Source organism: Procambarus clarkii, chromosome 19 (assembly GCF_040958095.1).
Source record: "Procambarus clarkii isolate CNS0578487 chromosome 19, FALCON_Pclarkii_2.0, whole genome shotgun sequence".
Classification (NCBI taxonomy): Eukaryota; Metazoa; Arthropoda; class Malacostraca; order Decapoda; family Cambaridae; genus Procambarus; species Procambarus clarkii.
Window position 1 is genome coordinate 45,893,510 of NC_091168.1, and position 14,351 is coordinate 45,907,860.

Here is a 14,351-nt window from a genome sequence, read left to right on the forward strand (position 1 = left end):
ATCATATTTACATCAACAACAAAAAATCTGCTTAGAGCGTGTAACACCTGGTGGGTTGTGTTGCAGGTCGCACCGCTCTGCATAATGCTGTGGAAGAAGGTCATCTGTCATGCATGAAGCTGCTGCTTGATGCTGGCGCCGACCCCAACTCTCAAGACAACGGTGGTCAGTCACCACTGCATTCTGCGGTTGTGGTCAACTCAGCATGTATTATGATGCTAGTGGGAACTGTTGGCTGTAACCTCCATGCAGTGGACAAGGGTGGCCACACAGCTCTGCACATGGCTGCCGTACTTGGAAACCTGGAGGCGGCGAAGTTGCTGGTGGAAGCCGGCCTTGACCTGGAGGCCAAGAACGCTGACGGATTAACCCCATATTATGCAGCAAAAGCTTCTGGTCAACATGTTATTGAGTTTTGGTTGGGTGTATTGTCTCAGCCTGAGGCTGTTGATGAGATACCCACGGTGAGTCGCCCTGAGCCTGTTACTGAGACACCCATGCTGACTCGCCCTGACCCTGATGCTGAGACACCCACGCTGACTCGCCCTGACCCTGATGCTGAGACACCCACGCTGACTCGCCCTGAGCCTGTTACTGAGACACCCACGCTGACTCGCCCTGACCCTGATGCTGAGACACTAACAGAGGTAAGTCCTAATGCGAAATGTCAGCCGTGTTGTGGTCACCGTCTGCTCCAAGCTCCACCACCAACACCAGCCTTCCTACTCCTATTCATGCCCCACCATTTTGCATAAGTCAATTGCTTCTCTCATGTACCTCCCCAATATATCTCAACACTTCCCAATTGAACATTTACCAGCTACCTAAACCTCTCATTCTGCTTTCTGTTTCAACCCCCAACACGTTTAAATTATGTCTTCCTCCTTCATCTACTCCTTCCCATAAAGACTGCCTCACTCCAGAACCTTCCATCCACCCCTGTGCCTCCCTCCAGAACCTTCCCTCCACCCTTGTGCCTCCCTCCAGAATCCTCCCTCCACCCCTGTGCCTCCCTCCAGAACCTTCCCTCCACCCTTGTGCCTCCCTCCAGAATCATCCCTCCACCCGTGTGTCTCCCTCCAACACCATCCCTCCATCCTTGTGCCTCCCTCCAGAATCATCCCTCCATCCCTGTGCCTCCCTCCAGAACCTTCCCTCCACTCCTGTCTCCCCCTTCAGAACCTTAACTCCACCCCTGTGCCTCCCTCCAGAACCTTCCCTCCACCCCTGTGGCTCCCTCCAGAACCTTCCCTCCACCCCTGTGCCTCCCTCCAGAACCTTCCCATCACCCCTATACCTCCCTCCAGAACCTTTCCGGTACCCTTCCCACTCTCCATGTGAGATTTTAGGGGTAACTAATGTATTTTTTAGGGACTCTAGCTCTTGGATCAGTGCAAGCCATAGATGGATGACAGATAGATGACGGACGGGTGAGGAGTGATAATCGTGAGCCGGGCGGGGTTTCCGGTTAACTGGTCCCTCTTGATGTGTGATTACGTAGTGTAGAGTATCCCGTACATCGTTGAGATGGGTGACAGATGATTGACCATGATGGATGAGTGTCATTAATCACATGGTAAACGTGTGCAAGCCGGAAGAAGTTTTCCGGTTAACCCGCTCACTCATGAAGCAAGATTATATAGAGGGTCCTCCACTCAATCAGTGGAGATGGATGACAGATACATGGATGACGGGTGACTGTGATGGATGTGCATAATCGACTGGCCCCAGGTGGGTGGGGGAAGGTGCAATGACCCGCCTCACGTCTCCCACGCACTCCTCCCAGAGCAGGGCGAGGACTTTATTATATAGTAAGCTTTATTTATAGTAAGCTTCGATAGAAACATTACTTTGTTTATCATTAAACAGAGGTGCAAACTAAATTTTAGTTTTCATTAAGTGGCTCGCCGTAACTCGTAGGGAGAGAGAGAGTGAGCCTAGCTAATGCAGACTCCCTCCATCACCCTCCTACACCTGTCACGCATCCTTAACATTATGGCCGACATGGTACGGTGGTATTTCTTAAATGACTTTGGTTTCTGTTAAGAGGTATAATAGGGACTCATGTCCCCCCCCCCCAAACACACACAGACACACACACACACACAAACACACACACACACACACACACACACACACACACACACACACACACACACACACACACACACACACACACACACACACACACACGAGCGACGGTAGGAGAGACACGCGATTAGCGAGGTCCGCGGAAATTCGTCAATTTCTCGGGACATTGAACGATTATTGAGGCTAGATCATAGTATTTGGCCTCTCGCAGTGTGTAGCTAGCAGGGTGCTACATAGCATAGTCATATCGCTAGCGATAGTGCGAAAAAACCAAAGTGTAACTAGTGAAATCACCGGTGCATACAGTGTGGAGGACCGAGTAGTGACCTGACCTGACCTGACCTGACGGCCAGGTAGGACGGCCCGCCGTGGAACTGCTGACTGTGTTTATTGGGTGGTGACTGTGACTCCAGAGATTTGTGTAGAAGAGAATCGACATCGTCAATCTACTAGCACTTAGAGAATCACCAAGTGGAAAGGCGACGACGGAGCACCATCGTCAACCATACATCATCATTACTCATCTAGTTGTGTGAGCGGGAAAAGTCTGGTATGTACCCCCTCTCTGGTCAAGTAATCAGGTGTACAGTGTGAGGTAAAATATTATCAAATTCTTGTTCAGGATAGTATATATATTTAAAATCTCGGAGTGGCTCATTCTGGGTAGAAGTTACCGCTTCTGTGAACTAGTGACATACGCACGCGCACGCACACGCACGCACGCACGCACACACTCAAGCCCACGTACGTATGCATGCACACACAGGCTAGAAGGGATTAACACCTTTCGTGGAAAGGAGATAAAACCTCTCATAATCCACCCCCCTTCTTACCTGCTGTAAGCTGAACACCTCACCTCCTAGTAACCCCATCCCAAGAGACACGTTCTCTCTCTCTCTCTCTCTCTCTCTCTCTCTCTCTCTCTCTCTCTCTCTCTCTTGCTCTCTCTCTCTCTTGCCCTCTCTCTCTCTTGCCCTCTCTCTCTCTTGTTTGCTCTCTCTTGCTCTCTCTCTCTCTTGCTCTCTTGCTCTCTCTCTCTCTCTCTCTCTTGCTCTCTCTCTCTCTTGACAAGGGACAAAATGGCAGGAGGCTGCAACAGGGACAAGGAAAGCAGCCAGGGAGATCAAACAAAGGAATTGCTAACCCAAGTTCTGGAGGAATTCAGGAGGGAGATGAATGAAATGAAGATTACAATTAACAATCTGCAAAGTGAGCTAGCATCAGCAAGGGAGGAGATCAAATCCCTCACAGAGAAAAATAAAGAGACCGAGCATCAGATTATCATCCAAAGGGAAGGTGGGAATGTTACATTGGAAGGAAATGCCTCTGTACCTGATACATTTGCGGATATACTGAAAAAGAGCTCAGAAGCAATGGACACAGTGAGGGAGGTAGCGATGCAAGCAGCTACGTCACAGGAAGCAGCAAGGTGCACCACTCAACTGCTGGAGAGGAAAAGATCAGTGGTAGTTGTAGGCATCAAAGAACAGGAAGGATCCAACAGGCAAGAATGGAATGGCATGGATAGAGAGGCAGTACATGGGCTACTGAAGGGGTTACAGATGGAAGGGGCTGTACATAACATAGAGAAGGTTTTCAGGTTAGACTGGTACAACAAGGACAGAAACCGATTTGTAAAGGTGGTGTTTACAAACGAAACCACAAAGGAGGACATTCTCGAAAGGAAGAGTCGTCTGCAGCATATGGAGGGATACAAAAAAGTATTCCTACAGAGGGACAGGACGAAGGAGGAGAGAGCCAGGGCAGCAGAGGCAAGGAGGAAGCGCAGGGAGAGAGGAGCAAACTAGGAAATCACAGCCCTCAACACAACAGTCCCAGAGACAAGAGGAGAACCCAAAACCAGCATCCCAGCAACACCAGAGGGGGGGGGGGGCCACACCACCACCCCCCTCTGCATAGAAACCCTCCCTTCCCCTCACCCTACCTGCCCCCACCCAACCCTCCCTCCCACCCCACCCCATTCTGACCCTGACACCCCTTCCCCATTCCCATCATGTCCCCCCTCCCACCTTTTTCCCCCTGTCCCCCCTCCCCCTTCATCCCAGACCCTCCCTATCCCTCCTCCCCCCTCACTGCGTATCCTCCATGTCCCACCTACCTCCTTAACCCACACCCTACCTGTCCCCCCTTCCCTTCAACCCCTACCCCCCACCCCAAAATCCTCTGAGACCCTGCAAACCACCTCACAGATCCTCTCACCCACGGAACAGCTTCCCACACCAGCAGAATGCTTGCCAAGAAAGGGACATGAAAATGAACAGAAGAAAGTGAGCTTCAAGGCGATGTACACTAACATAGACGGGATTTCAAATAAAACAAGTGAACTTGGAGAATGGGCACTAGAAGAAAACCCAGACATAATAGCACTCACAGAAACAAAGTTAACGAAAATCATAACAAACGCAGTGTTTCCACAGGGCTACTATGTAGTGAGGAAAGAGAGAGAAGGGAGAGGAGGAGGTGGGGTAGCTCTGCTACTAAGAGAAGGTTGGAGTTTCGAAGAGATGGTAATTCAGAACTGTGAAGGTTTCAGTGACTACATTTCAAGCACCATAGCAACTGGAGGACAGAAAATTATAATAGTAGTCATATATAACCCCCCACCAAATGACAGAAGACCCAGACAGGAATATGATAGAAACAACTTGGCCACCATCAATATAATAGAGAGAGCAGCTTCTGTGGCAAGCAGGAACGGATCCAGACTTCTAATCATGGGAGACTTCAACCATAGGAAGATAGATTGGGGGAACAGAGACCCACATGGAGGCCCAGACACATGGAGAGCTAAGCTGCTGGATGTGGCAACAAGAAACTTTCTAAGTCAACACGTCAAGGGACCGACAAGAATGAGAGGAGGGGATGAACCAGCCTTGCTTGATCTGATATTTACCCTAAATGAGTCGGATATAAGGGAAGTTAAGTTGGAAGCCTCCTTGGGGAATGAGTGATCACAGTGTATTGAGCTTTGAGTACCTGGTTGAGCTGGGAATTATCACCCCCAAAAAAGAACTGGGAACCAAAGGGCTGGCGTACCGAAAGGGAAACTATGAGGAAATGAATAAATTCCTATGGGATATACATTGGGACACAGAACTCGGAACCAAGTCCGTACAAGACATGATGGACTATGTCACCAAAAAATGTCAGGAGGCTGTAAGCAGGTTTGTCCCAGCCCGACAGGAAAAAACAGAGAAGCAAAGGAAGAATCCGTGGTTTAATAAGGAATGTATGAAAGCAAAGGAGCAAAACAAAAGGGCATGGAGGAACTTCCGTAATAACAGAACACCAGAAAGTAGAGAGAGATACCAGAGAACCAGGAACGAGTATGTCAGTGTGAGAAGAGCAGCTGAGAAAAGGTATGAAAATGGTATAGCTAATAAAGCCAAGACCGAACCCAAGCTACTACACAGTCACATAAGGAGGAAGACAACAGTGAAGGAACAGGTGATGAAACTTAGGGTGGGCGAGGACAGGTACACAGAGAATGACAAAGAGGTGTGTGAAGAACTCAACAAAAGGTTTCAGGAGGTCTTTACAATAGAACAGGGAGATGTCGCGGCGCTAGAAGAGGTGGCAGCAAACCAGGTGACCTTGGATAGGTTCGAAATTACAAGAAACGAGGTCAAGAAGCACCTATTGGAGCTGGATGTGAGAAAAGCTGTTGGGCCGGATGGAATCTCGCCATGGGTATTGAAAGAGTGTGCAGGAGCACTTTGCCTACCACTCTACATAGTGTATAGTAGGTCACTGGAAACGAGGGACCTACCAGAAATATGGAAGACTGCTAATGTAGTACCAATATACAAAAAGGGTGACAGACAAGAGGCACTGAACTACAGGCCAGTGTCCTTAACTTGTATACCATGCAAGGTGATGGAGAAGATTGTGAGAAAAAACCTAGTAACACATCTGGAGAGAAGAGACTTCGTGACAACCCATCAACATGGGTTCAGGGAGGGTAAATCTTGCCTTACAGGATTGATAGAATTCTACGATCAGGTGACAAAGATTAAACAAGAAAGAGAAGGGTGGGCGGACTGCATTTTTTTTGACTGTCGGAAATCCTTTGACACAGTACCCCATAAAAGGTTGATGCATAAGCTGGAGAAACAGGCAGGAGTAACTGGTAGGGCGCTCCAGTGGATAAGGGAGTACCTAAACAATAGGAAGCAGAGAGTTACAGTGAGGGTTGAGACCTCAGACTGGCGTGAAGTCACCAGTGGAGTCCCACAGGGCTCTGTACTTGGACCTATCCTGTTTCTGATATACGTAAATGATCTCCCAGAGGGTATAGACTCATTCCTCTCAATGTTTGCTGACGATGCCAAAATTATGAGAAGGATTAAGACAGAGGAGGACAGCTTGAGGCTTCAAGAAGACCTGGACAAGCTGCAGGAATGGTCGAACAAATGGCTGTAAGAGTTTAATCCAAGCAAATGTAATGTAATGAAGATAGGGGTAGGAAGCAGGAGACCAGATACAAGGTATCACTTGGGAGATGAAATACTTCAAGAGTCCGAGAGAGTGAAAGACCTGGGGGTTGATATCACGCCAGACCTGTCCCCTGATGCTCACATCAAGAGGATAACAGCAGCAGCATATGCCAGGTTGGCTAACATAAGAACGGCCTTTAGAAACTTGTGTAAGGAATCTTTCAGAACATTATATACCACATATGTCAGACCAATCCTGGAGTATGCAGCCCCAGCATGGTGTTCATATCTAGTCAAGGATAAGACTAAACTGGAAAAGATTTGCCACCAGACTAGTACCTGAGCTGAGAGGTATGAGCTACGAGGAGAGACTGCGGGAATTGAACCTCACTTCGTTGGAAGACAGGAGTTAGGGGGGACATGGTCACCACATTCAAGATTCTCAAGGGGAATTGATAGGGTAGATAATGACAGGCTATTTAACACAAGGGGCACACGCACAAGGGGACACAGGTGGAAACTGAGCACCCAAATGAGCCACAGAGATATTAGAAAGAACTATTTTAGTGTCAGAGTGGTTGACAAATGGAATGCATTAGGAAGTGATGTGGTGGAGGCTGACTCCATACACAGTTTCAAGTGTAGATATGATAGAGCCCAATAGGCTCAGGAATCTGTACACCTGTTGATTGACGGATGAGAGGCGGGACCAAAGAGCCAGAGCTCAACCCCCGCAAACACAACTAGGTGAGTACACACACACACACACACACACACACACACACACACACACACACACACACACACACACACACACACACACACACACACACACACACACACACACAATGTGTGTGTGTGTGTATTGAAAAGTTTATGACGAAAGATGAGCAAATAGCCCACAAGAATAGATGGCAAGCACGACACCGTACCCCTAGCCTCTCAGGTAGCCTGACATCCCAGGCCACCTCCCAGGTCACATCCTCCCCAACTCAGGCCTCCTATACCTCCCCCCTGTCTTATCCCCCCAAAACCTCTCTGCCCCTTCCACATTTGCACTTCCCCAACAACTCCCCTGCTCTTGCTACATCACACCTGTCAACGACCCCAGTGGGTCAAGCCATGCCCTTCCCAAACCCACCTTACCATCCCCCTCCCCTACTACCCCTCCTACTCCCCTGCCCCTTCTACCCCATTGCCTTCACTTCCATCTGCTCCATCCCAGCTTCCACTGCACCCCTCCTCTTCCACTCACCCCCAAACCCCACCCAACCCTCACCCCTCCTATGCACCTCCGGCCCACATTTAACCCCCTCACCTTGTGACCCCCTAACACCTTCCCCCATCTCCCTCTTCCCCTCTTCTACCCCAAAACTGCCACCTACCCCCGATTCACCCCTAACTAATACATCCTCTCTTCCACCCCCCAGCACCCATGCTCCATTCTCCTCTCAGCCCTCTGCCCTCAATATCCCTCTCCTCCCCCCCAACCTCTCAACCTCTATCTGACTCTCAGTCTCACACTATTTCTCAACCCCCCTATGCCACTCAGACTCTCCCTAACTTTCAGACCCATTATGCCCTTCCTACCCCCCCCCCCTAGATGCCCAGACCCCATTTGTCTACCAGGCTCTACCAGGCACTCCCAGGCACCCCCTAGCACCCCCCCAGACACCCCCACAGCCTTCACTCGCCCCCCAGACACCCCCCCCCCCAGTACCCCCCAGACCCTCGGCGAAAGGGGGAACTCTGGCACCAGAGTTTCCAAGAAGAGTCTCAAGGTTTGGTACATTAATGCTGATGGGGCTATCCAATAAAGCAGAAGAGATAAAAGAAAGAGTTAGTGAGGCAGACCCAGACATAGTGGCAATAGTGGAAACTAAAATAAATGGCATGATCTCGGATGCAATTTTTCCAGAGGGGTACCAGGTGATAAGAAAAGAAAGGACACAGAGACAGGGAGGAGGAGTGGCACTCCTAATAAAGTGGCAATGGAAGTTTGATGAACTGCAAAATCCAGGTACCAATGAAAGCACGAACTCCATACATGGAACTCTGACAGTGGATGGAAAGAAGATTGTAATCTTGTTACTCTACAATCCCCCACCAAACAATAGAAGGCCCAGGCAGGAGTATGAGGACAGCAACAAGGCATGTATAGATGAACTGCAGAGGGCAGCAACTATAGCGCATAGAATGAGAGCGAAGCTTCTGGTCATGGGGGACCTAAATCATGGAGAGATAGATCGGGAAACAAAGAATCCTCATGGCGGGGAGGAGACCTGGGGAGCGAAGCTAGTAGACGTTATTGACAGGAATTTCCTAACACAGCATGTGAAGGAAGGCACTAGGGAAAGAGGAGGGGATACGCCCAGCCTATTAGACCTCGTTTTCACCCAGAATGTAGAAGACATCGAGCATTTAGAACATGAAATACCACTAGGAGCCAGTGACCATTGTGTCCTAGTCTTTGACTACATGATGGAGCTTAAAATTGTGACCAAAGGACAAGAGGTCCGAGTAAGGAGACTTGATTACAGAATAGGGGACTACAGAAGGATAAGGAACTGCCTGGGAGAAGTGCAGTGGGAGGAAGAAATTAGAGGAAAAACAATACAAGATATGATGAACCAAGTCATATGGAAATGCAAGGATGCTGAAGAGAGATTTATTCCAACAGTAGAGGGAAAAAACAGGAGGGAATATAATAACCCATGGTTTAATAGACAGCGTCAGGAAGCAAAAGTGAAAAGCAGGAGGGAGTGGAGGAAGTACAGAAGACAAAGGACAGAGGACAACAGGATTAGATGTAAGAGAGCTAGGAACGAATACATTAACATAAGACGAGTGTCGGAAAGAAATTATGAGAATGATATTGCAAGCAAAGCGAAACAGCAACCTAAATTACTACATAGCCATATAAGAAGGAAGATGTCGGTGTTATGGCCCTATTGGGTCGTAACTGGGTTCTTTCTCTGATGTTAGTTGAGTTTGGGTATCCGGCCCCAAGTTAGTAGTGGCTTTCAAGAGGTGCATTCCATAACGCAAGTAAATTAAAGGGGAAGGGATAAAACTTTACTAAATTAAATATATAATTACCATCACCATAAATAAATATATAAATTATCACACGGGGGGGGGGGGGGGGGTATAAACACTAGAATATACAATGTGGTCTTCCTCTGAAGACGCGGAGTGTTCCACGGTGCTCAACGATGCTTAGCCCTTGGTCCTCTTGTGGCCTCACGATGAATCCTTCGATTCTCTCTAGTCTACCCTGGCCACAGGCCAGCCAAATCACAGTTCCACTGGGGGCACCGTCGTGGAGGCCTTCAACCACAAATCCAGCCTGTAGCTGGCAGGTTCCAATCAGTTCCGCTGGTTAGGCCACTCCACGACCGATACTAGGGTTGCGAGCCCTAGGCAGGAGCCTCATGTGACTTCACAGATCACTCTCCTCACCACAACACCCCAGTGGCTAGTCTTCTCCACTAGTCAGCCCCGGATACGACAATCCTTGGATCTGCCACCTCACAGGCAGGCTAACACAACAGTATTCATCCGGGGGGTGACTCACAGTTTCAGCGGCAAATGCGTGGAGGTTCTATGGCTGCCTTGGGTAGACTGATCCAACGTTCATTACAGCAGTCCCAGGTCGACTCTGTAATCAGACACGTCATCAGTACTAGTTACACTCTAGGGCACCTCACTTACAGGCTTAGACACAAACGCCCACCTATCCACTCCATAGATGGCGTTGCTGTCTAAGCGTCACCTCACCAGAGGTCAGCAGCGGCTATGTCACGAGCTGAACAAGACGGGAAACCAGCCCTTGTGGCCGGTATAGCTCGTCCTCACTAGATGGCGTCGTCCATTTGGAGGGGGTTTCGGGAGCTGACCCACAGATGGCGCGGTCGTCACTGCTCCGTGCTCGGATGCTGGGCTCGGGTCCGTAACAGTCGGTAAATGACCAAGTGACAAGACTTAGGAAAACAGAAAGGGCATATACAGAAAGCGACAAGGAAATCTGTGAGGTACTGAATGCGGGTTTCCATGGAGTGTACACAACCGAGCCTGAGTGGCTCCCATTGTTAGAAGAGATTACCCTAGATGGAAGATTATCAGATATAGAGGTGACAGCAGAGGAGGTAACGAAACAGTTGACAACACTGGATGCAACTAAAGCGGTTGGACCAGACAAAGTATCACCGTGGATACTAAAAGATGCAGTACAGGCTCTCAGCGTGCCTCTGGCAATGATCTTTAATTAGTCACTTAGGTCGGGAGAATTGCCCAGTTGCTGGAAGGAGGCAAATGTCGTACCGATTTTCAAGAAAGGTGATAGGGAGGAGGCACTTAACTACAGACCCGTATCACTGACAAGCATCCCTTGCAAAATACTTGAAAGAATAATTAGGCTAAGACTTGTTGAGCACCTGGAGAGCATTGGGTTTGTAAACAAGCACCAACATGGGTTCTGGACAGGGAAATCATGCCAAACAAACCTTTTAGAATTCTATGACAAAGTAACAAGAATAAGGCAGGACAGAGAAGGCTGGGCAGACTGCATATTTCTTGACTGCCAAAAGGCCTTTGATACAGTACCGCACCTAAGACTGCTTTACAAACTTGAGAGGCAGGCAGGAGTAAGCGGAAAGGCCCTAGCATGGGTGAGGAACTAACTAACAGGAAGGAGCCAGAGGGTACTGGTAGGGGGCGAGAAGTCGGACTGGCGGACAATACCGAGTGGAGTACCTCAAGGATCGGTGCTGAGACCAATTCTAGTTCTAATATATGTTAACGACATGTTTACAGGAGTGGAATCCTACATGTCAATGTTAGCAGATGACGCAAAATTAATGAGAAGAGTTGTGACAGATGAGGATTGTAGGATCCTCCAAGAGGATTTGAACAGGTTGCAGATATGGTCAGTGAAATGGCTACTGGAGTTCAACACGAGTAAATGTAATGTTATGGAAATGGGATCAGGTGATAGACGACCAAAAGGACAGTACACAATGAAAGGGAACTGCCTACCTGTAATGATTCGAGAAAGAGACCTGGGAGTGGATGTGACACCTAATCTAACTCCTGAGGCACATATAAATAGGATAACGACAGCAGCGTACTCTACACTGGCGAAAATTAGAACTTCATTCAGAAACCTAAGTGAGGAGGCTTTTAGGGCGCTTTACACTGCCTACGTGAGACCAGTCTTAGAGTATGCTGCGCCATCATGGAGCCCCCACCTGAAGAAACACATAAGGAAACTAGAGAAGGTTCAGAGGTTTGCAACGAGGCTTGTACCAGAGTTACGAGGGATGGGATATGAAGAACGTCTGAGGGAACTGAACCTTACGACACTAGAGAAAAGAAGGGAGAGAGAAGATATGATAGGAACATATAAAATACTCAGGGGAATTAACAAAGTGGAAATAGATGAAATGTTCACACGTAATAATAACAGAATGAGGGGACATGGGTGGAAACTGGAAACTCAGACGCGACACAGAGATGTTAGGAAGTTTTCTTTTAGCGTGAGAGTAGTGGAAAAATGGAATGCACTTGGGGAACAGGTTGTGGAAGCAAACTCTATTCATAATTTTAAAATTAGGTATGATAGGGAAATGGGACAGGAGTCATTGCTGTAAACAACCGATGGCTGGAAAGGCGGGATCCAAGAGCCAATGCTCGATCCTGCAAGCACAAATAGGTGAGTACAAATAGGTGAGCGCACACACACACACACACACACACACACACACACACACACACACACACACACACACACACACACACACACACACACACACACACACACACACACACACACACACACACACACACATACACACACACATACACACACACATACACACACACACACGTGTTGTGTCCGTCGTGTTGGATGGACATTGGGTTGGGAGCTCCTGGGTCACTAGAGAATTGGGAGGGATAATCATGCAACTTCTAACTGAAAAAGTGTACGAGTGAATGAAAAACTTGGATTTTGACTAAAACCATAAGGTAGTGAAGAAGAAACAGAAGCAATAGTGAAACTGAAAATAGGTGTTGAACGCATTTGTGGCAGTGTGAAGAGTGGAGCAGACCTCACACTGAATGTGAGACCTCACAGCCTCAATCTGGACCGACGTGACCTCACTCCGGCAGCAACCCTTACTACACAACGAGGGGAAGACGCTTGGAGACTCACTCGCCTATATTTTGTTTGCAGGTCGGTAAGGAACTTGGAATCCCTGTGTGTAAGGTTGGTTACAGCAATGACTAGGTCAGGAAGGGCGTCTAGGTTCAGCAGTATTATGATTGAAGAAGAGGATAGGTTTGTGGAGAAGATGATCGGGAAATTTGTAGAGAAGAGGGATATTTGGATAGCGGATCTAATCCATGGATTAGATCCGATTAAAAGTGAAATCTTTAATAAGATACAGGACGAGGTTCAGAGATAATAAACAATAGTTTATGGATTATTTTCTAGAAGAAATCAGAAAGAGCAGAGTAGCATGGGAAAGTGAAATAACTAGATTTGCAACTGATTTTGGGAGGAATAAGGGAAGAATGACATGTGAAGGGGAAGTAGTGAGAGATGGAGGAGCGAGTGTGGGAGGGATGGGGAGCATCCTGGGGAAGCGCGACCAGCATGACAGTGCTTCACTGAGGAGGAGGTCAATCATACATCATGGGTTACTGGAAGACAAGGCAGCATCGAGGCAGGAAAGGATGGACCTCGAAGACTTTGAGTTACAGGGGATCTTGAGAGATATTAGAGCCGAGATGACAGGAAATGATGTGGAAATCCACCACCGCATTGGGGCTTACAACTGTAACAAGAAACGACCTGTCCTGATACAGTTCACTAACGAAGAGGCAGTGGATTACATACTGAGACACAAACATTTACTCAGAGGTAGTGAAAACTAATATAAAGTGTATATTGACAGATACATGACAAAAAATGAACAGATAGCCCACATGGCGAGCCGACCTCCACGAAACAACTCTTCTTATTTGGCGTAGTTACCCACCCCACCCGTGCTAACCAGCCCACAACTGCTTCCCCGGTCACTCCCACCCCCCCAAATCAGCCTCCCCATCCCCTGCCCCTGCTTGTCACCCCAACACCTCCCCTGACCCCTCTGACCCCATTGCATTCAAATCCATCTACTTCATCCCATATTCCAAGGACCCCCTCATCCCCTTCAACCCCCAAAACCCGCCCAGCCCAAATCCCTCTCAGCCCCTCTCCTTCCATGTAACCCCCCTCCCCTTGCGAGAGGGTCACATGGACCCCCCCACGGGAAGACGGTGGGACCCTCCACCTCTTCCTCCATTTCCCTCTTCCCCCCTTTCTACCCCATTGCCCTCACCTACCCCTGCACATAAGGAGCAGGTTGTAAAAGCAAATTTTATTCATAATTTTAAAACTAGGTACGATAAGGAAGTAATACCAGGGTCATTGCGGTAAACAACCGATGGCTCGAAATGCAGGATGCAAGAGTCAATGCTCGATCCTGCAGACACAAATAGGTAAGTACACACACACACACACACACACACACACACACACACACACACACACACACACACACACACACACACACACACACACACACACACACACACACACACACACACACACACACACACACACACACACACAATCTCTACACTGGCAAAAGTTAGAACATCATTCAGAAACCTAAGTAAGGAGGCATTTAGGGCGCTTTACACTGCCTACGTAAGGCCAGTCTTAGAGTATGCCGCCTCATCATGGAGTCCCCATCT

The 14,351-nt window shown here is 48.4% G+C and overlaps 1 protein-coding gene across 1 annotated transcript in view; it reads left to right on the forward strand.

Annotated features, from left to right (window-relative positions):
- The window catches only part of LOC138366476 (serine/threonine-protein phosphatase 6 regulatory ankyrin repeat subunit A-like), a 208,575-nt gene that overhangs the window by 3,347 nt on the left and 190,877 nt on the right, over positions 1-14,351 (forward strand). The window contains exon 5 of the mRNA XM_069327532.1: positions 67-647. Coding sequence (XP_069183633.1) covers positions 67-647 — 581 coding nt within the window. The remainder of the gene's footprint in view (positions 1-66; positions 648-14,351) is intronic.